The following is a 23600-nucleotide window of genomic DNA, read 5'->3' on the forward strand; positions in this document are numbered from 1 at the left end:
AGAAGTTCTGCGTTGTTGCTGGGAATTGGGCACATGTTTCCCAAGGAATACAAGCGTCGCAGTCCACCATCCCTGGCTGCCTCTGGAAGGACTCCTTCTCAAGGCGTGACAGAGCTTCCTGAGCTTGCCAAACAGCTGCAAAAGAAGAGCAAAAGCTGTCACTGCAGTGAAGCATCAACAGCGGGCTTTCACACCAAACTAATGCTTCGATGCGCCCCGATGCGCCCTGTGGGAGCACATTAATCTCTCTTCCATGCCATTAACCTCAGGGGAAATGTCGATCTGCCTATTTGCCTGGATCAGTGGAGAATGATGTCTCTAGTATGGGGTGGGTGGATACTGAAAAGTGCACAGTTAGATAAAAGACTTTCAGATTTTCATTCTCTATAGACAGCCTCTATGGGGCTGGTAGTGCAGTTATTATTATTTTTTATTATTATTTTTTAAAATCATATTTATTACTTTTAAATCTTACAAAAAAAAGAAGAAAAGAAGAAGAAAGAAAAGAAAAAAGGGGGGGAAAGGCAAAAGAAATACAATAATAATAATAATAATAATTTATTATTTATACCCCGCCCATCTGGCTGGGTTTCCCCAGCCACTCTGGGCGGCTTCCAACAGAGATGAAAAATACACTAAAATATCACATATTAAAAACTTCCCTGAACAGGGCTGCCTTCAGATGTTTTCTGAATGTCAGGTAGTTGTCCATCGCCTTGACATCCGATGGGAGGGCATTCCACAGGGCGGGCGCCACCACCGAGAAGGCCCTCTGCCTGGTTCCCTGCAACTTGGCCTCTCGCAGTGAGGGAACCGCCAGAAGGCCCTTGGAGCTGGACCTCAGTGTCCGGGCAGACCGATGGGGGAGGAGACGCTCCTTCAGATATACTGGACCGAGGCCATTTAGGGCTTTAAAGGTCAGCACCAACACTTTGAATTGTGCTCGGAAACGTACTGGGAGCCAATGTAGGTCTTTCAAGACCGGTGTTATATGGTCTCGGCGGCCGCTCCCAGTCACCAGTCTAGCTGCCGCATTCTGGATTAGTTGTAGTTTCCGGGTCACCTTCAAAGGTAGCCCCACGTAGAGCGCATTGCAGTAGTCCAAGCGGGAGATAACCAGAGCATGTACCACTCTGGCGAGACAGTCTGCAGGCAGATAGGGTCTCAGCCTACGTACCAGATGGAGCTGGTAAACAGCTGCCCTGGATACAGATTTGACTTGTGCCTCCATGGACAGCTGTGAGTCCAAAATGACTCCCAGGCTGCGCACCTGGTCCTTCAGGGGCACAGTTACCCCATTCAGGACCAGGGAATCCTCCACACCTGCCCGCCTCCTGTCCCCCAAAAACAGTACTTCTGTCTTGTCAGGATTCAACTTCAATCTGTTAGCCGCCATCCATCCTCCAACCGCTTCCAGACACTCACACAGGACCTTTACCGCCTTCACTGGTTCTGATTTAAAAGAGAGGTAGAGCTGGGTATCATCTGCATACTGATGAACACCCAGCCCAAACCTCCTGATGATCCCTCCCAGCGGCTGCATGTAGATGTTGAAAAGCATGGGGGAGAGGACAGAACCCTGAGGCACCCCACAAGTGAGAGCCCAGGGGTCTGAACACTCATCCCCCACCACCACTTTCTGAACACGGCCCAGGAGGAAGGAGCGGAACCACTGTATGACAGTGCCCCCAGCTCCCAGCCCCTCAAGACGGTCCAGAAGGATGTCATGGTCGATGGTATCAAACGCCGCTGAGAGATCCAGCAGGACTAGGAAACAGCTCTCACCTTTGTCCCTAGCCCGCTGGAGATCATCAACCAGTGCGACCAAGGCAGTTTCAGTCCCATGATGAGGCCTGAATCCCGACTGGAAGGGATCCAAATGGTCCGCTTCTTCCAGGCGTGCCTGGAGTTGTTCAGCAACCACTCGCTCAATCACCTTGCCCAAGAATGGAAGGTTTGAGACTGGGCGATAATTGGCCATCGTGGCCGCATCTAGAGATGGTTTTTTAAGAAGTGGTTTAATAACCGCCTCTTTCAGCGGGTCTGGGAAGGCTCCCTCACGGAGGGAAGCATTCACCACCCCACGAAGCCCATCGCCCAGTCCTTCCCGGCTAGCTTTTATAAGCCAGGATGGGCAAGGATCCAGGAGACAGGTGGTTGGCTTCACTCGTCCAAGCAGCCTGTCCACATCCTCGGAGGTAACAGATTGGAATTGATCCCACACAACTTGACCAGACAGGACTCTAGCACTCTCCCGCCCCGGCCCTGCTCCCACGGTGGAGTCTACTTCTTCCCGAATCTGAGCGATTTTATCTGCAAAAAAATTTGCAAAATCATTGCAGGAGAACATGTGGCCCGTACTGGGCCCCGATGTTACAGGTGGTTCCGCTAAATTGTGAACCACCTGAAAGAGTCTCCTGCTGCTGTTTTCTGCAGATGCAATAGAGGCGGTGAAGAAAGTCTTCTTCGCCGTCGCTATCGCCACTTGGTAGGCTCGACGTTGAGCTCTAACCTGTGTCCGGTCAGATTCAGAATGGGTTATCCGCCACCGGCGCTCTAGCCGTCTCAACGATTGTTTCATTGCCCTCAGATCCGTGGAAAACCACGGGGCTCTCCGGGCTCCATGCAATCGGAGAGGGCGCTTCGGAGCCAAACAGTCAATAGCCCTGGTTAACTCCACATTCCAGCGGGCCACCAGGGAATCGGCTGAAAGGCCATCAACATGGGATAAAGCATCCCCTACCACTCTCTGGAAACCATTTGGATCCATTAAGTGGCGGGGGCGGACCATCCGAATCGGTCCCACCTCCCTGCAGAGGGGATGGGTCGCAGAGAAGTCCAGTTGCACCAGGAAGTGGTCTGACCATGGCACTTCTTTCGTTTCACTTTTACTTAGTGTCAGATCACCAACATCCGTAGAGGTAAACACCAGGTCCAAGGCATGTCCGCGGCTATGGGTTGGGCCAGACTTATTCAGGGACAGCCCCATGGAGGCCATGCTTTCCACGAAGTCCCGAGCGGCCCCTTGTAAGGTCGTGTCGGCATGGATGTTAAAATCCCCTAGGACGACCAAGCTAGGTGTCTCCAGGAGAACATCCGCCACGACCTGAAGCAGCTCGGGCAGGGAATCCTTGGTGCAGCGGGGAGGTCGGTACACCAAAAGGAATCCTGTACTGCCCCTATTGCCCAACTTCCAGAACATGCACTCAGAAAACTGGGTCTTCCCAATAGGACGCCTGGTGCAAACTAATGACTTCCTAAAAATCACTGCAACCCCCCCTCCCCGCCCACATGACCTGGGTTGCTGTGCGTAAGAGAAACCTGGTGGACAAGCAGCGGCAAGGACAGGCCCATCTGCTTCATCCAACCAAGTCTCTGTTACACATGCCAGGTCAAGTCCTCCATCCATGATCAAGTCATGGATGGCAGTGGTCTTATGAATCATTGACCTGGCATTGCACAGCAACACTTTCAGGTCATGTGGGTATCCCTTGCTGATTCTAGTATTCATCTGGTCAGGGCCAGACCCGGAGGCAGGGATAGTCCTCAGACAACGACTAAACCTGCCTCCTCTGTAATGACATGGTCTGGTCTTAGCGTAACTCCTCCTCCTACCCGTGATCACTGAGATCGGTTGTCCCAGTGCATTCCCCCCTGTGAAACATATCCCAGCCATTTTGTGGGCTGGGGCCCATTCCCCGGCAGCCCTGACCCCTCCCATTAAGAACAAAATAACCCCTTTAAAAAACAAAAAAAAAACAACAACACAAATAAAACAATACAAACAAAAAACAATAAAAATTACAAAAATTACAAAAACATAAAATCAAACACATTCCCAGGCCCAATAAACATCCACCCCACCCCCCACCCCCACATACAAAAAATTCAAAATAAAAATTTTAAAACATTTTAAAAGCACTCTGCACCCCTCCAGCAGTAACAGCAACTGTCCTAGTGAGGCCCGTCAGGCCCTGCCCTGGGCCAGGTGGTGAGTGGCAGGAAGGAGCAGGGCCCCATACACTCACACAGGAGAGTCCTCCTGGGCAGCGGAGTCCAGCAGTCCTTATGAGGCTTCAGGCCCCACCCCAGGCCAGATGGTGAGTGGCAGGAAGGAGCAGGGCCCTCAGACACTCACATACAGGAAAGTCCTCCTGGGCAGCGGAGTCCAGCAGTCCTTATGAGGCTTCAGGCCCCGCCCCAGGCCAGATGGTGAGTGGCAGGAAGGAGCAGGGCCCTCAGACACTCACATACAGGAGAGTCCTCCTGGGCAGCAGAGCGCAGCAGTCCCTGTGAGGCTTCAGGCCCCACCCCAGGCCAGATGGTGAGTGGCAGGAAGGAGCAGGGCCCTCAGACACTCACATACAGGAGAGTCCTCCTGGGCAGCAATACAATACAATATACAATGCACAACACAACATTAACACATTAAACTAAACATAAAAAATTAAAAAAAACATACATAATACCGTTTCAATGCCCTATCTTTCATTCCCTCGTTTCATCGACCTCCTCTCACCTCCCTTTTTGTATTCCACTTCTATTAATTATTTCAGCAATTCCTTTCCCTCTTTCTCTATTTTCTGTCATATAATTAACTTAACTTATTTTAACCTTATCTTCCATTAATACCATAATACTTATTTATACTTAACTCCTTATAACATTTCTACTAAAGCCATATAATTTCATTCCAACATTTTTCTAACACTCATTAATTTTACAATATTTCTATAAATAAACTTTAAACTTTTTCCAATCTTCTTCCACTGTCTCTTCTCCCTGGTCTCGGATTCTGCCAGTCCTTTCCGTCTATTCCATATGGTCCATCAACCTGGTGATCTTCTGTCCGAGGCTCTTAACTCTTTTCCAAGCCCCTTCTGCAGATCTTCTTCATATTTATACATGCACTTTACTTTGTCTTCTGTTGATCTTGTTCTTAATTTCCTTCCTTTGATGCCGAGGAGTAGATCTCGGGGAGGCTCCAACCTAGCAATGTTTTTATTCCTTCTTGACAGGTCAGCCAAATCTCCGTAGTTAGCACTATAGTCCAAAAGATGTTTCAGGACGTGTTTCAAAATCCCTCCAAAGCTGAAAGTCCCCACAACTCCAATCTCCTCCTGGCCCAAGTCCAAATCCCAAAGGTCAGTACATCCCTGCATGAGGGAATCTATCCAACTTTCCTTCTCAAATCCAAGCAGGGTTCCAATCCTCAAAATCTGACTTTCTCTAAATTCAGTCATAGAAGGCAACAACTTATATTCATTAAATTGCCTCTGTAAGACTGGGACTCTCTCCACTTGTATTACTTTAGGTTCAACAACAACTTTCTCCCTTGCCTTCTCAACAATTTGCCACGTCAAAGTAGATTCCTGAAACAATTCCTGAATAGTTTCTGTACAGATGTTCACTTTTTGTCCCAAATCAGTCACTTTTTGTCCCAAATTGTCAATTTTGATAGTCATCACATCCGTCTTCTTATGAAGCTGTTCCAATGAGGCACTTATCTTTCATAATGCAATCACCAAGGCTTCTTCTGTCGACATTCTTACCAATCCAAGGTCAATCCCTGGTTCTCACAGTTTTTTTATCTCTGCAGCTGGTAATCCCCCCAGCTCCACTCCTGTAACAGTTTCAAAGGTTCCCTCTAGAGGGAAACAATTTCTATTTGTATCAATCCTTTTAAACACAGTTCAAGCAACAAAATTACTTTCAATTTTCGGTTACTTTACTCCTTTTTAAACGCAGAAGGAAACAATGGAAACAATATATTTCTCTTATTTAGCTATCTGTCCACATACGTTTATTCACAGTCAATGAACTTTCCCAAAACGTCAGTCTTACTAGCAGCCCTTTTCTAGGTTCGAAGCGGTGGTAATTTAACTTTCTTTGCTCTCTCTCCTGCAGGCTTACACGATCCAAAATTTCCCCCCTCTTCTCCTGCTTCCAAGGGGGGGGGTTTAATGATTTTAACCGATGGAGGTTTAATCCTTTACAGAAGACTTTCCAAAACTTTAGCTTGCAGCCTCTTTGCTTCCGTCTATTTACAAAAGGGGAAGGCGGACTTCCTGTTTTAAACCTCCCCGTTTCGGTGCCAAATTAAGACGTTTAAAAATCCAATTTTCCATTCTACTCACGGGTAGTTGTTTTAAGATCAAATTGTCCACAGGAAAAAGTCAGCGCTCTCCGACAACAGCTATGCGGCTTCACTCCATGAAAGAAGCAGTCAATTCGAAGCACCGCGCCACTCACCCCACGTCGCTCCGGATCCCCAAAACCGGGTTTCCCCGCGAGTAGGGTAGGCGCAAAAGGTGCCAGCCGAATCCCACGTTCACAGGCTTCTCCCGCCTGTGATTTTTGGTGGGTCCCCGCCTTCGCCGTGGCGGCCAGACCCTAATTTCCACGAAGCAAATTCCTCCCGATCAGAGGAATTCAGCCATTGCTGGAGGCGCCAACCCGGAAGTCATGGTAGTGCAGTTATTTTAGGCTCTGAACTTGATGGTCTTACTGTGGGAGTGGGGGGGAGGCTCTTTAGATGGTGGTGTGTATTATTGCACTCTCTTCAAACGCGGTAAGCTGGCCCAGCTGTGTTTGGGGTGGGACCCTGATGCCTCTTAAGGTGCCACTGGATGGCACACTTATTTCCCCCTTCCTGTGTGTCCTCCACCCAGTTTCTCATTAGTGTTCAGGTTGCCCGCCTGCCCACCCGCCTCGCTCCATATGGATTTCCCCCCTCTGGGTCTTCATGTATTTATGTTTTTACCAGGGGGCTCTGCCCTCCTGCTGACTCCACTCACCAACACCCCCCTTCCTCCCCCATGCAACACTAAGCTCACTTTCCACCTTCCCAACCCTCTTTCTGAAACTGCTTTTGTCCTTACCCTGCACCTCCTGAAACCCCAGGCAATATGGCCAATGGTCAGGTTTTATGGGAGAGGGAAGATGCGCAGGAGCACAGGCTAGCCAACTCTGTCAGAAAGTTCCATGGGCTTCACTTCCAGAGGAGTTAAGTGCATCCCAGTCTCTGACCCGTAATTCCTTTCTTTCCTACTCTTGCATCTTTGTAGTACAGCAAGTCCGCAAATTAAGCACATTTAACCTTTGCGCATTCAGTGCATGGCAAAATAAAATTTAAAAATTTAAAAGGGCTGGGAAGGGAGCAGGGTTCAAGGAAAAATGGCTGGGGTGTTTCAGCATGGGGGGCTTCATTATGGGGCAGGTTTCAGTATGGGACAAGCTGTTTATATTTTTCACTGTGGAGCAGTGGGATGGGGGTTCCATCAGGGGCCTGGTCTGTGTCTAGGGTTTCAGTGTCGGGTGGAGCAGACCTTCCAAGTGTCCCTATTTTCCAGGGATGCCCCTGATTTAGAAAAGCCATCACGGGTTTCTGATTTGATCCTGGAATATTCTGCTTTTCCTTAAAGGTAAAGGTACCCATGACTGTTAGGTCCAGTTGCGGACGACTCTGGGGTTGCAACGCTCATCTCGCTCTATAGGCCGAGGGAGCAGGCATTTGTCCGCAGACAGTTTTTCCGGGTCATGTGGCCAGCATGACTAAGCCGTTTCTGGAGAACCAGAGCAGCGCACAGAAACGCCATTTACCTTCCCGCCTGAGCGGTACCTATTTATCTACTTGCACTTTTGACATGCTTTCGAACTGCTAGGTGGGCAGGAGGTGGGGCCGAACAACAGGAACTCACTGATTGGCAAGTCCTAGGCTCTGTGGTTTAGACCACCTAAGGATGTCCCTATTATCACTGGAGAAATGTTGGAGGGTATGGAGCTATGCAACCCCCGAGCCAAGGAGATAAGTTACAATACAGCCATTAGAAGACACCTGAAGGCAGCCCTGCATAGGGAAGCTTTTTATGTTTAATGTTTTCTTATGTTTTTATGTATGTTGGAAGCTGCCCAGAGTGGCTGGGGCAACCCAGTCAGATGTGTGGCATATAAATAGTAAAATTATCATTATGGAATGAGACATCCCTATTTTCATCAGAGAAATGTGGGGTATGTGGGGGTTGTTTGGGGCGGTGTGTGTAGAAGGGGTTTCAGTGTGCAGCAGTGGGGGTGGGTTTCGGTGTGCAGAGGATCAGTGGGGGATTCAGTGTGGGGCAGTGCTTAGGGGCTTGCAGCATGAGATGGGATTAGGGGTTTGCTGTACAAGGTAAATGCACGGTTGTAGGGTAGGATTGCCTGTGGTGTTTTGATCACTGAATTGATTAAAAACACACAGCATGAATATCAGATGGGGGTGCATTGCCATTGTGGAGCGGTCGGTGGGTCTGTGGGCTTCCCAGGGGCATCTTGTTGGCCATCCCAGAACAGGACGCAGGGCTAGATGGGTCAATGGCCTCACCTATGTGTTGGGTACTTCTTCTGTACTTCTGTGTGCTTCAGTGTGGGGTGAGGTGCTTGTGAGAGGGGTTTCATCATTGGGGTGTGGGGTGTGTGTGGGGGTGTTTATTAAAAGGTAAAGGTAAAGGACACCTGGATGGTTAAGTGCGGTGAAACACGACTATGGGGTTGCGGCGCTCATCTTGCTTTCAGACCGAGGGAGCCGGCGTTTGTCTGCAGACAGGTTTCCTGGTCATGTGGCCAGCAGGACTAAACCGCTTCTGGCACAACAGGACACCGTGACAGAAACCAGAGTGCACAGAAATGCCGTTTACCTTCCTGCCACAGGGGTCCCTGTTTATCTACTTGCACTGGCATGCTTTCAAACTTCTAGGTTGGCAGACACTGGCACAGAGGAACGGGAGCTCACCCCCTCACACGGATTCAAACTTTAAAAACTGTATTCATTGTAAAAGTTTGGCTTCACTTTGGATTTCAGTCATGTGTAATACTATTTTGCAATTACTTGTTTTCCATAGACTTTCCAAACATTGATCAGAACTTCACTACCAAACTAGCTAAAAGATCTGTTCTGTAACAAGCCTGAGTAGTGTACACCAGTAGTTTTCACTTAAATTAGAAAGAAATATATGATACGCTGGCTTAATAACTAAAAAATAAGGGGCCAAAGTGTTGAATGTCACCACTTTATAACTTGCTATATCTCTCTCAGCTTTTATTGGATCAGTCTGAAGTTTAGCATATGCATAGAGTGTTCAAGTACATAATGCAAATTTCAAGTTATTTGCCTTAAAGAGGCCATCTTTATAAGCTATCGGATGTTGAGACTTCTAATGATGGGGTCTTGCTTTTTCTGCTCGCCTTAACTATGGGAATGATCCCTGTGCGCCTCTAATCCTCCATCAACCCATTGCTTCTCTCCAGGAGATAGAGTCACAAAGGCAGACACCAAGGTGGGCACTTCCATCTGGACATTGTGTCACCTTCAGGTGGTTTCAGATTTGTCCTTTCTCATCCAGGCAGCGTGACAAGAGATTAGGAAGGGGAATAACATGCTTTTCTCTGGCAAGGGGATTAGTGACCACAGTCTCACCATCTGCAAATTGACATGTCACTCAGCACCTTATAGAATCTTAGATTTATGTTTTGTTTTCACGGCTCCTTCTGGGTTGTTTATTTAATACAGGCCTTTGTACAAGCTTTGTCGATCCAGATGATTCATGACTATGTTTTGTTACCCATTTAGTAAGTTTGTTCAGTGAGTAACAAAGTTTGTTGGCTTCTTGGGGATTATTTCTATTTTATGGAAAAGAATTGTTTGCTGTTAGAAACCTCTAGCAGCTGAAACAACTTTTGTTTAGCAAATTAAAACTGGAGGCACAAAAGATGATCTCATGCCTTGTATACCAAGCCAGCCATTGCACAACCAGCACTCTGCCTCCTGCAGACGTCATCTCATCAGGAAGTGTTTTCTGCACAATACAGGTGTCAGACCTTCAGTGTGGTCTTTGGAACACAGGTGCTATCTTTATGGTCTTTTCATCACCTAATGAACACCCTCCTTTCCTTTCAAGCCTATTAAGTGAAGCTTGTAATCCCAATCTGTATTTGTATTGGGTTTTAAATTGTACCTATTTACTGTATAATATGCATCCCTGCTCACTCTGCTTGCCAACCCACTGCCATTCCCCCCACATAAATCCCCTTGAGCTTCCCATACGCAAATATCCCACTGTACTAATGTACATTACTCAACTCTCTCAATTATTTCCCTCTCAGTTTCCTTCACCCCTGCTTTGTTCAGACTTCTGTCACTGTTTTAAATCACCTCTTTCACCCTGCCAGTGTCCCTCCCTTCTCACTCCCATGCCATGGCCACTGTAGCTGTGCAACTTGCCTTCTCTTTTGCTCCACTAATGCACCAGGACTTCAGGAAAAGCCAGGGTTGTGATGCGGCCCTACAGATCCTCCAGTGGAGGCTGCAGAATGGCAGCCTTATATTCTTATGTATATAGGGAGATGTATTTTGTTTTTTTATCACTTTGGAATGTTTTATGGGAAGCAATTAAGAAAATAAAACAAATTCTTCTCCCCACCCCAAAGGAGGCAAATCCTGAACAGTAATGAATGAACATTAGTGTGCTGCTAGATGGGGCCAAAGGTCCGCCTAACCTGCATTGTGTTCCCAACAGCTGCTAGTCTGATCAGCACCAGAAACAAGTGGGGAGTGAAGATCAGCAGGGGGGAAAAGAGGGGCGTGAAGGTCTCCACTCCCTCCCTTGTTTATGATGCTGATCTTCACTCCCCACTTGTTTCTGGTGCTGATTTCCACTCCCTGCTATTTCTAATATTCTTCAAGTGAAGATCAGAATCAGAAATAAAGGGAGAGGGGGGACTGAAGCTCAGGATGAAGGGGAGAACAAAGATTCATGTTGGGATGGAGGGGCATGAGGAGCCTTGACTGAATATTAAAAACACCCTTAACAAACCACAATGGGGAGCACCAAGTTCTGATTCGCTTCAGGTGCCAAAATGTCTGGGACTGGCCCTGTGATCAAGGGATCCCTGAACTTGAGCCTGGCAGGTGAGATTGCACTAGATCAGATCCCACAGGACCAGGGATCTAACTAGCAGCAGCTCTTTTGGACCTTTTCTAAACCTGCAAGTTGATATCTCTTTTAGGGTTTTTCCCCTGCATGCCCACCCCCTCTCCACCCCCCTTTTAATTTTTTTTTTAATTGCCAAGTGCATAAAACTGAATGTGCACAAGTTAAATGCCTGCAAGTTGCGAGTTACTCTCTGTCCCCTCAAATTAATCACATAATAGTCCACGATAAGTTTTGTTCTCTTATTTTGCCTTATTTCCACACACACACCCCCCCTCAATGTTTTAGCAGTTTTCTGTCTTCTCCCAAGCCTGATTAATTCCACGATAAGTCATTATCTTATCAATGTCCTCTAAGCTGAGGCCGGGGCACTTGGGCTGAATGCTCCTGGAGACGCGAGGGCCAGTGTTCTGAGTGTGCCATGAGGACACCGAGTTATAAGAAGTTGCCTCTGCAAAGACTTTGTTGCACATCCTAAAACTGGTGGGCCCCTGTGACTGCTCCGAGTAAGTTTCCTGGTGTACCTTCTCTTGGGAGCAAAGGTGGAACTTAAAAGCTATCTGGAATCCCCGCCTGAAATTCTCATTGTAGTAGCCATAGATGATTGGGTTGATGCTGCTGTTAGAGAAGGCCAGCCAGTGGGCAAAAGGGAAGAAATAGCCAGTCAGTAAGTCTAGGTGGTCATCGTCCAAATTGTTATAATCCACCAGCAGCATCAGAGTCCAGAGGGGCAGCCAGGAGATCATGAAGAGGAGGGCCACCAAGACCAGCATCTTGATGACCTTGATTCTCTTCTTAGGCGTGCCATTGGCTTTGACAGGGCAAGTCAGGTTTTGGGTAATGGGCGCTGTGGAACGGCAGAGTTTCAGGCAGATGCTTCCATACATGAACAAGATGAGCACCAAGGGCACCAGGTAGATGTGGACAAATAGGATGGTGGTATAGACTTTTCTCATGCTGCTGTCAGACCAGGCTTCGTAGCACGCATAGAGTGGGTAGGTGGTATTCTTGCCGTCACTCAGCACCATGTAGTGGTCCTCCACGCGACCAACAGTGAGCATGATGGCAGAAGGGCACATGATGGCGATGGCCAGGAGCCACACCACAACAATAATCACCACAGCCTTCACAAGGCTGAGCCTCTCCCGGAAAGGCAGGACAATGCAGTGGAATCTGGAAGAGTAAGAAGCAGGAAGCATTAGCAAGAGCAAACCACAGACACATCATCCTCCCATGAACTGGGGAAGGAAGAGCTGTGTAAATAACTCTTGGGTCTGGTGGAGAAATGCAAGGCACCAATGTGTTAAATAAATAAATATGTTTTAAAGCAGGACTTCCGTTCAAATAGGCCCATTTCACACATTAATCTCATGTGTAGCAGGAAGGAGTGCACACCTTCGTTGCCTCTAGCTGGAGGATGGCAGCAGCCTGCTAACTACATGACCTGAGTCTATGCACAGAAGAGACCACAGTTCAGTGGGAGAATGCATATGTTGCATGCAGGTAGCCCTCCATTCAATCGCTGCCATGTCTGGTTAAAGAGCATATCAGGTTGCAGAGATGGGGAGACCCAGAGAGATGCTGTACAGGTGCCAACTCCTAGGAGCCCAATATTTTTTGAGAGGTGCCCCCATGTTTTTAAAAAATCAGGGCATGGAGGAGGCAGAGCATGGAGCTTAGCATAGTGTGGCTCCTCCTCCTCCTCTTCCTCCTCCTCCTGCCTTGGAGGGGAAAGAGGGGGGAAGCAGACACAGCCAATGGTGATGGCAGCAGGAGGAAGAGGAGGCTGATTGTGGAGCCAAGCGGGGCACAACCTCAGTGTCTGGCAGCTCCTCCTCCTCCTGCCGTGTAATGATCTCAGAGCCTGGGCAGGTTTGTATAAGGAGAGATGGTCTTTCAGATAGCCTGAACCTAAGCTGTGTAGGGCTTTACAGGTCATAACCAGCATTTTGAAATGTCAGTTCCAACCTTGCTAGTGTCTAGTGTAAATTCAAGAGTAGTTCTGAGATGTTGATTTCACTCCAGGGAATGCACTTCTGAATAATCAACATTCGATGAGGGTGGGTAGGCCTGCCACTGCAACCATCATCCTTCCTAGCATGGAGACTCCATTAAGTTTTGATGGTGGCAGCAACAAAGAGCTGGTTTTCCATCTATAGCTTAGGGATTCCAACTTTGAATTTGTGGCTTGATTTAAAGGATACCACATGTCAAAACTTTAGAGCCAGGGAGTTGTTCCAAGAGTGCTCTCATTGCTCACCTATTCATCTCTGAACACAAGCAAGCTTGAACCAGAAGCTGGCTGCATCAGCTGTCTGACTACTCACAAGTTCAGCATGAAAACTCTCTCCTGAAAAGGGGAAGGTTTGCACTTCTTAAACATTGATCTTTTTATTTATAATGTCAGTGCAAAGCATCTTCAACAACCATTAAAAGTTTAGACAGCCCTCCCAAAGCATGGCGGGCAGGGCAAAATTGGGGCTGAGCCAACAGTTGATTGGCTAGCATGCTGCAAAGTCAAGAGGCAGGTCAACCTTCAGCTAAGGAACATGTCCACCAGTGACCCATGGATATCCAGTGTGTGCAAAGCAAAAGCAAATTCATTCTCGTTTGTTGTAATACCCACAATGAAACCAAAAGCCTTACCTGTCCATGGCTATAGCCACGAGGGTGAAGACAGAAGCAGAGACGGACATTCCTTGGACCAGGCCACTCATGGTACAGATAACCTGGTTGAAAGGCCAGCCTGTCATGTAGGAGATACACAGAATAAGTCAACTTCCTGTGATTCATAAATAGGGCATTTTTAATTTGCAAAGAGGTTTCCATTACCATAGGAACCCAGTGCTGCATTCTTGACAAGCCTGAATATCTACCTACCTACCTACCTACCTACCTACCTACCTACCTATCCATCTATCTATCATCTGTCATTGAATTTGTTACTCATTTTACCTTGCCCAGGGCAAGCCAAAGCAAATTACAACCAGACAATAAACTCCACATAGATACATTAAAACCAAGAGGAAATAGGCATATCTAGAAGGCAAGGATCAGCTCTAGCACCTCTGAACATTTACTGTATTTACTTGAATCTAATGCTCACCATTTTTGGCCAAATTATGTTGCGGAAATTAAGGTGCACATTAGATTTGATGGCACATTCACATTCACCAGCAAATACTTTTTTGGGGTTTCAAGGTTCAGAAAACTGAGGTGTGCATTAGAGTCGATGGCGCATTAGACTCGAGTAAGTACGGTATTTCTAGGGCAGATTTACCACACCAAAGAACAATGGGAAGAAATCACAGAGCTGAGCATTCTGCCTTCCTGAGCATAAGAAACAAGCAAGGCAGTCCTGCTTCTCTGCAGTGGTATTTCAACACTTTAGAGATGTGTTTTATTCTATTTTTGCTTTGTTCAATTTGTTAATCACCCTTGTCAGTGAAAATCCCAGATAAGTGTACAAAAACATAATTAAAAAAATACATTCAACCAAGCCATTTTAAACCTTGCTCAATACTTTGCAATAATCACCTTAATGCAACCCAAAACACTCCCAATACATCTGATCTAGAAGTGCATCAAACTATCCCAAAGGCTAGTGTAAAAAAATGGGTCCTAAGGCTCCACCAGAAACCCCATTTTTCACTGTGAACTTATGAAACTGCCCCCCTCCACGTCCAGCCAGTCCAATATTGATTGCACCTGACTGGCAACAGCTCTCCAAGGTCCCAGTCAGAAGAGAGCCTTTCACATGGAAATGTGTGCAATGGAGCCCCTCCATGCAAAGTTTGTATTCTGCCACTTGATTCTAGACCATCATAGGGAGAGGGCTTACTGAAGTGGCAGAGGAGAGGAGTCTTAGACCAGCTTTCCTAAACTGGTTTCCTGGCAGGCAACAGCATGCCACTTCTGAAAGCCCAGTTTCCCCACTTCTGTCATAGAATGGCCCTCACCTGTGATCAGGTTGTCCATCAGAGTGGGTGGAACACAGAAGATGCCCACCAGCAGGTCACTGATGGCCAAGTTGAGGATGAAGAAGTTGGTGACAATGCGCATACGCTCATTATTCACCACCACCATGCAAACCAAGGCGTTCCCAGCCATGCATGAGAGAAAGACAATTAGGTACGCCATGATTAAAATGGCAGCAACAGCAGGAGAATGTTGGTAGTAAGGGAGGAAAGTGCTATTGATGTGGCTTCCTGCAATCCATATTTCAGTCTCATTGGCCAAGGTTTCCTTTTGGATAATGTTCTTCATCTCCATACTGTTAGCAGCTTCACCTACAAAGCAACCAAAACACTTTAAAAAATCTATATCCAAAGAGGTTGCCCTGCTCCCATAGAAATAAGTGGGTGGGCTTTTTCCCACCTCACCTGGCTAGATACCTAGGATGAATAATAGGCCAAGGGTGTGTGTGTGTGTGTGAGAGAGAGAGAGAGAGGGGGGGGGAGGAGGGGGGGAGGGAGAGATTGGGCAGATGCTGGAACCTGGAGAGGAAAGGACATCTTGATCTGTGCTAGACCTAAAGTTGTGAGCTTCCTTGGAAACCAAATGGGGAAGCAAGATCTGCTGGAGTGTTAATGTTGTGAACCCCTCCATCCTATGCTCAGGTTGTATAGATGTGAAAATAAAACCACATATTCTAAAGATGCCACAGTTTCCATGGCCCTTCCTTCCAAGGAAACTGGACTCTGGGTAAGCACAGGAACCTCTGGGGTGTCTCACTGGTTGGAGATTACGGTGCATGCAGCAACAGAGGCACACAGAGACATACATATAAAAATATCACCAAAACTAAATTTGGACAGAGGGAAAAAACTCATTTCAAAATTGCGTGTGGAAATTCTTACATAGAAGATATAAGAGAATTATTAATGGATTGGTTACAGTATCACCAATTAAATGATTTTTTTAAGGTAGACCAAATAAAAAAAGGTTTTGATACAGTGAGATCGAGGTTTGAAATAGATCTGTTGGAAAATAATGTGAAAGTGTTGTCAAAAATGTACAAATTACTATTAGAATGGTATACAAAAGATGATGAAGTTAAGGCAGTCATGATACATTGGGCTAGAGATTTTGGGTACAATATTCAACTTGCATCTTGGGAAAAGTTATGGAAAGAGGAAATAAAATTTACTGCATGCTCTTCGTTGAAAGAAAACTATATGGAAATGATGTATAGGTGGTATTTAACACTGAGTAAAATTGCAAAAAAAGGGGACGCAGGTGGCGCTGTGGGTTAAAGCCTCAGCGCCTAGGACTTGCCGATCAAAAGGTCGGCGGTTCGAATCCCTGCGGCGGGGTGTGCTCCCGCTGCTCGGTCCCAGCGCCTGCCAACCTAGCAGTTCGAAAGCACCTCCAGGTGCAAGTAGATAAATAGGGACCGCTTACCAGCGGGAAGGTAAACGGCGTTTCCGTGTGCGGCTCTGGCTCGCCAGAGCAGCGATGTCACGCTGGCCACGTGACCCGGAAGTGTCTCCGGACAGCGCTGGCCCCTGGCCTCTTAAGTGAGATGGGCGCACAACCCCAGAGTCTGTCAAGACTGGCCCGTATGGGCAGGGGTACCTTTACCTTTACCTTTAAAATTGCAAAAATATACAAAACGAGTTAAAATCTGTGTTGGAAATGTAAAGGGAAGGAAGGTACGGTACTTTTTATCATATGTGGTGGACATGTACACTGGTAAAGGCTTTCTGGGAAATGATATATAATGAATTAAAGAAAATGTTTTAAAATACATTTGTTAAAATACCATAAGCTTTTTGGTTACGTATAATAGGTGAAGAGATACCAAGAGAGGACAAAAGACTTTTTATGTATGCAATGACGGCAGGGAGAATGCTACCAGCCCAGAGATGGAAGGAAGAAGTACCAACAAAAGAAGAATGGCAGACGAAACTGATGGAGTAGGCAGAGATGGCGAAACAGATGGGGAAGATCTGAAACCAGGATGATCACATATTTTTAAAAGACTTAGTTTATTTTATTTAAATTCTTAGTTTATTTAAAAGACCACTGTAAACAGTTAAAATCATTGGCAGGGATGTAATGACACTTGTAATGTGGAATTAATTATGGTAACTGTCAGGGAACTGCCATTGGAGCCAGAGGAGGAGGGAGGGCTCCAGAGGGATTCCGGAGAGCGTCCCGGGAGGGAGAGAAGCAGCCCATCTTCTGGGGAAGGAAATCAGCGTAGCACCAGTGGAGAAGGGGGGCAGATGGGGGAATTGGCGAGGGGGCTCCATGACTCCTCTCCGGAGACCAGTGGGGAGAGCAAGGGTCCTCCGCTGCCCACACCCTCCCTGCGCAGAAGGCTTCCGCGCAGGGAGAGTAGGCGGAGACTAGGCGTCAAAGAGCTTCTTTGCTGGAAGAAGTTCAAGAAACGCCCACTGACGGATTCTGCCAGCGATTGAGACAGTCACGGATGAGTGGCTGTCCGGACAGAAAGGGTTCACCCAGGTAACCCAGCCAAGCGTGGCGCCGATTTACGCACAAGCAACCCCTAGAACCATTACAGTAACTATGGACATACAACAGATGGACAATGGTAAAAGATGCAGAATGTTTTTTCTTAAATATGGAATCCATGGAGGGAGGGAAAGAGGTCCGAAGGTTCAAAAGAACCTTTCATTTTAATGTTTGAAATGGTTAAAGTTAAAATGTATTAAATTGTGATAAACCAATACAAATTATATAAAAAAGGAAATTTTTACATAACTTTCCAAATTTCAAATTGTAGGGAGATATCAGGAAATCTGAACATTTCAAACTGCTTTGATCTGCAGAACTGACACTGTTACTGGCGCCACACAACACTGGTAAGAAATCAATATTTGAGTGCGGCAGCACCTGCACTTTTGAACTCCTTGCCTCTTGACATCAGGCAGGGACCTTCACTGTCTTGTTTTTAGTACCTGCTTAAAACATGTAAACATGTAGAAGTTACATGTGTTTTATCTCTTTTTAGCTACTGTTGATTTTAAGCACATTGTGAACATTTTAATTGCCAAGTTTTACTGATTTTTAGTCAATAATTGTTTGAGTTTACATTTTTGTAAACCACTTAGTTCACATACAGACAAGCAATATATGCATTTTGTTCAATAAATAAATAACTTTATTGTCTCCAACAGCCCTTTTGTTTTGAGGGTCTTGGAGGAAATTTACAATCACAGCCTGGTCCCACATTCTGTATTCAGATAAGCTTTTGGTTTAGGGTTCTTAAATGAATACATTGCTTCTCATTTTAAAAAAAGTCTCAAAGTGTTTTACAACCAAAGTTAAAAATTCACAGAAACATTATTTAAAAACAACTTAACAGGATAATAACAAATCACTGAAGCTGCCAAAATGCCAGTGAAAACAAATATGTCTTTGTCTGACCCTAAAATTATAAAAATAAACATTTAGACTACAATCCTATATTCACTTATTTGGGAAGGAGTCCTTTTGAACTTAATATGACTTGCTTCTGAGTAGAAATATAAAGGGTTGCACTGCAATCATTCTTTTGCATAAGCCTTAGTCCAAAAAGTATCATAGGAAAGAATTTGGGAGCTCTCTCTCTCTATAAACTGGGTTGGGGAGAGAAGGGGGACACAGGAACAAAAGTACAGCAGCTGGGCTTTTAAGAACAACATCTTTCTCACAAATAAATCACATTTATTGCAAAGCTGAATATTCAACATTCAGCTTGTTTTAAAGCGTCTTGTAGAGGCAGCAATTGAATTCGAAGCAGCTTTTTGTACCTGATCAATATTTCCAGTTCCTGGAGATAATTAAATATTATTTTTTCATGTAACACTCATGACCCAGAGGGTCCCTTTTCCCACACACCCCGAGCCAAACTCTTTTTCAATACGTTTCATTTTCAAGGCTTGTTTAACACATAATATTGGAGGCCAGAAGCATCAGTTCAGGAAAACACAGCTTACTAAGAAAATTGCAAAAATTGCCCCAGTTTGTCCAGAAAACATACACTTTGCACCGCTTACCTGTTAAACCAAGGTCATTCCATTTGTAATATCTGTCCCCTACTCCGGTCTATCTGGAAGTTCTTAAGGAGGTTTTACAGTTCCATTTGCCCAGCAAAAAAAGCAATCACATTGTTTCCACGGATACAGGAAGATTTGCTCCTTGCTGAAATCCGATGTTTTCTCCTGAATGGCATTTGATCTTCTTGTGGATTCTCTCAGCCTTAGAATAGAATCATAGAATCATAGAGTTGGAAGAGACCACAAGGGCCATCGAGTCCAACCCCCTGCCAAGCAGGAAACACCATCAGAGCACTCCTGACATATGGTTGTCAAGACTCTGCTTAAAGACCTCCAAAGAAGGAGACTCCACCACACTCCTTGGCAGCAAATTCCACTGTCAAACAGCTCTTACTGTCAGGAAGTTCTTCCTAATGTTTAGGTGGAATCTTCTTTCTTGTAGTTTGGAACCATTGCTCCGTGTCCGCTTCTCTGGAGCAGCAGAAAGCAACCTTTCTCCCTCCTCTATGTGACATCCTTTTATATATTTGAACATGGCTATCATATCACCCCTTAACCTCCTCTTCTCCAGGCTAAACATGCCCAGCTCCCTTAGCCGTTCCTCATAAGGCATCGTTTCCAGGCCTTTGACCATTTTGGTTGCCCTCCTCTGGACACGTTCCAGTTTGTCAGTGCCCTTCTTGAACTGTGGTGCCCAGAACTGGACACAGTACTCCAGGTGAGGTCTGACCAGAGCAGAATACAGTGGCACTATTACTTCCCTTGATCTAGATGCTATACTCCTATTGATGCAGCCCAGAATTGCATTGGCTTTTTTAGCTGCCGCATCACACTGTTGGCTCATGTCAAGTTTGTGGTCAACCAAGACTCCTAGATCCTTTTCACATGTACTGCTCTGAAGCCAGGTGTCACCCATCTTGTATTTGTGCCTCTCATTTTTTTTGCCCAAGTGCAATACTTTACATTTCTCCCTGTTAAAATTCATCTTGTTTGTTTTGGCCCAGTTCTCTAACCTGTCAAGTGTGATCCTGTCCTCTGGGTGGTTAGCCACCCCTCCCAGTTTGGTGTCATCTGCCTTGTATTCCTCACTTCATAAACCTGGGAGCAGGTAACATATGATGTCATTGCCACCCACAATCTATCAACATTTGCTTCCACAAAAGATACCTTAATATACTTCTAGGCCATTAACACACTTGCCACCCAGCTTTGCATCATATGCTGATCAGATCCTGATGCACCTGCACATAGAACATTAGCTTGCATGCAGAGAAGAATCTGCTTTAATTCATTCATTTGCTGGCCCTCTTCTTGGAAAGTGTTAGGAGCTTAAAAAACAACAACTAAACACAGATCCCTGCAAAACAAATGATGAAGCTGCTTTGGAAATGTATGTTGGATAAAGTACACTGTTATTTTCCCATTGTAGAAAGAAATGAGTGCAAACTGCATCAAAATCAGTGTGATGTGCCTTTACTTGTGCCTACATACAGATTGAGCAGAAGAGGTAAGGTTCACAGCATTAACACTCCAACCGACCTTCCTTCCTCAATAGTTTTCTTCAGATTCACCATAGCTTATCATAGAATCACAGAAGTATACAATTTTAAAGTTGGAAGGGACTCTGAGGGTCATCTATTCTAACCCCCTGCAATGCAGAAATTTCAACTAAAGCATCCATGATAGATGGCCGTCCAATCTCTGCTTAAAAGCCTCCAATGAACCAGAGTCCACAACTTTCCAAGGGAAGAGATGCTGAAGCCTTTTTACCGTTACCTTTAGAACTGAAGCTGAATTCTGGAAGATTCGGGACACATAAAAGAAAGCATTTCTTCATGCAGTTAGACCATGGGGCAGGAGAGACTGCAAGAATACATGCTCGGAGGATGATGAAAGAGCAGCAGCATCAGACCAGAGCAATGCAGGATGGGGTGGTGAGGCTCCCCCTTGAGTGGAGTGACTGGTGCATCATCTGAATCACAGTCTTCCTCAAGCCAGCCCTGGGACCCCAAGGGAGGGGATAGGACAGAGACTGACTGCAGGAGTAGACGAATCCTAGACAGGAACTCAGAGTTCATTAGTTATATGGTGGGTTTTGCACTCTCACCTCCGCCTTTGAAATTAAACCAAATATATAAGAATACGGAAAGCCATCATAAAAGTTCTGTGGGAGATTCATTCACAATAGGCTAGAACAAAAACAAACTGTTGTCTTTGCAGCAGAAGGTTTGGTTTTCCTTTGATCATGGTTTCTATTGTGACAGCACTTTGAAAATTTTCTCTTTTTTTACAGTGTACAATTTCCACTACACTGCTGCCTTTTCCTTGTAGGCCAATTTTATTTGATGGAGTCCATATTACAAACAAACAGCAACCTCTTGCTTTTAAGTCAGAACTTCTCTTTCCCTTCTGCTTTGAAAACTGATGTTTGCTTCACTGCTGATCAATTCCACCTTTGTCAAGATTTTGTAAACAATGAAAGCAGGCTTTCTCAGAACCAAGCATCCTAGAACAAACCAAATTGCATTGCATAACATGTTGGTTAAGTGCTGTGAAGGCAGACTCTCTTGCATTTGACTCTACTAGTTCAGCTCAGCATTTCAGCCTATGAATATGTCCTGAGCAGCATCTAATCCTGCTGTGTAGGATCAATCTTCTTCTTTGGTGATCTCTTGTAGCCAAGTAAGATTGTCTTCCATGAACATGGTTTTAACAGTGAGTCTGTGAGTAGGTGACAGTGAGTCTGTGAGTAGGTGACTGTGAAGGCCAATTCTGGATCCACATATCCTTCCACAGTGGGGACATAGGTTTCCAGGTGGGAGTTGATCACAGTGAGGGTTTGCCAAACATGCCTTCCTCTTAGCATGTTTCTCCTTTTCTTCCTGAGTTTGAGCATCTTCAAAGTCCATGACACCTTTGGTAAAGGCTGTTCTCCAATTGAAGCACTCGAGGGCAGTGTTTCCCAGTTGTCAGCATTTATATTACTTTTTAAAGATTTGCCTTGAGGAAGTCTTTAAAATTATTTTTAAAAACTTTCCATTTTTAAGTTCAGAATAGAGTTGTTGCTTTGGAAGATGATCAGGCACCTGAACAACATGACCATTCCAACGAAGTTGATGTTGAAGAATCATTGCTTCAACACTGGTGATCTCTGCTTCTTCCAGTACACTGGCATTAGTTTGCCTGTCTTCTCAAGTGATGTGTAAAATTTTCTGGAGACACCATTGATGGAATCTTTCGAGGAGTTGGAGATGGTGTTTGTAAGTGGTCCATCTTTCACAAGCATAGAATAAGGTTGGTAGTATAATAGTTTTGTAAACAAGCAGTTTGGTTTCCCTGCAAATGTACTGCTCCTCAAACACTGTGCACTTCAATCGGGAGAAAGCTGCACTCGCAGAGCTCGGGCGATGCTGGATTTCGGCATCAGTGTCAGCTCTTGTGGAAAGGTAACTGCCCAGGTAGGAGAAGTGACTGACATTTTCCAACGTTACACCATTGAGTTGGATTTGTGGCGCTGCAAAGGGGTTGTTTTGTGCCTGTTGGTGCAGCACTTTGGTTTTTTGGATCAATGTAGGATCAATGACAGTTATTGTGGCCTCATTGTGGGATAAATTTCTGGTACCAGGGCCTAATGCCACAAGAAATGTCATTGACTCTACAACCCAGACATAGATGTTGTTCTGGATGCATCCAGGGCAGGGTGTTTGGAGAGGGACTCCTCCACTGCCCATGTGCCTACTCTTTTTTAATGCTCAAACAGTGTGCTTGTGGATCTGAATGTGACCCACAAGGCCTGTTTTTATTTACAGCTCCATTCTCACACCTTCTTCTCACCTGCCTCCACCCCAGATTGCTGCAAATGTGGGGAAAAAGCAAGGTTCTGCATTTTGCCCACATGATGCCCAAATCAAAAGGACATTTCAAGAGAATCACTAGCAGCAGTAATGATCTCAATCCCCCTCCAGTACTTCTTTTAAACTTCATTTTCCAGCTGCTAGATATTACAATGCTAGTGGGAAGAGCCGTGCAGTGTGAATGGAATTGGCCCACTCTCAAATACTAACAAGTCGCTGAGCATTACAGTCATTTAATAGAATGTCGAGCCACAGTGGTGGGTTCTGACATCAGCGGCACAGACAGCAAAGTAATTTGTGCAATTATATATGCCATTTCACATGAGGAGGAGGCTGTGAAATATGGGCTCTAATTGCAATGACTGTGAAATACGTTATAAGCTTTTTCTCTCCCAAAAGAGAGTGACTGGTGGGGGTGTGGAGAACAAAATTTCCAAATGGTGGTAAAATATGAACATTTAAGTCCTGTAGATATTTGGATTAATCAGTGAAGCTAAGCTTCAATCCTCAACAGTCTGAGCCACTGATACATACAGCAAATTTCCAGCTGGGCTTCTGACACCATTGGCATGCCATCAGTACTGTAAACTCCTGTCAGGACTATTTATTGGGGATCTATTGTACCCCCTGAGCACCTTACATACAAATCAATTACAGTGGTACCTCAGGTTACAGACGCTTCAGGTTACAGACTCTGCTAACCCAGAAATAGTACCTCGGGTTAAGAACTTTGCTTCAGGATGAGAACAGAAATTGTGTGGCTGCAGCAGGAGGCC

The 23600-nt window shown here is 45.6% G+C and overlaps 1 protein-coding gene across 9 annotated transcripts in view; it reads right to left on the reverse strand.

Annotated features, from left to right (window-relative positions):
* Positions 1–11192: 11192 nt before the first annotated feature.
* Positions 11193–23600, reverse strand: part of LOC307223002 (neuropeptide FF receptor 1-like) — a 186501-nt gene continuing 174093 nt past the window's right edge. For 4 of the 9 annotated variants that reach the window (XM_079988667.1, XM_079988666.1, XM_079988665.1 and 1 more), the window contains 3 exons: positions 14924–15253; positions 13611–13710; positions 11193–12137 (listed from right to left, as the gene is read on the reverse strand). In XM_079988667.1, the coding sequence (XP_079844793.1) occupies positions 11249–12137; positions 13611–13710; positions 14924–15236 (1302 nt within the window). In that variant the 5' untranslated portion in view covers positions 15237–15253 and the 3' untranslated portion in view covers positions 11193–11248. Of the gene's footprint in view, positions 12138–13610; positions 13711–14923; positions 15254–17825; positions 17894–18970; positions 19173–20045; positions 20069–20746; positions 23517–23600 lie in introns of those variants that run through there. The other 5 variants (XM_079988661.1, XM_079988659.1, XM_079988662.1 and 2 more) reach the window with 4 other exon arrangements.

The sequence above is a fragment of the Podarcis cretensis genome, assembly GCF_951804945.1.
Source record: "Podarcis cretensis genome assembly, chromosome: 8".
Taxonomy (NCBI): domain Eukaryota; kingdom Metazoa; phylum Chordata; class Lepidosauria; order Squamata; family Lacertidae; genus Podarcis; species Podarcis cretensis.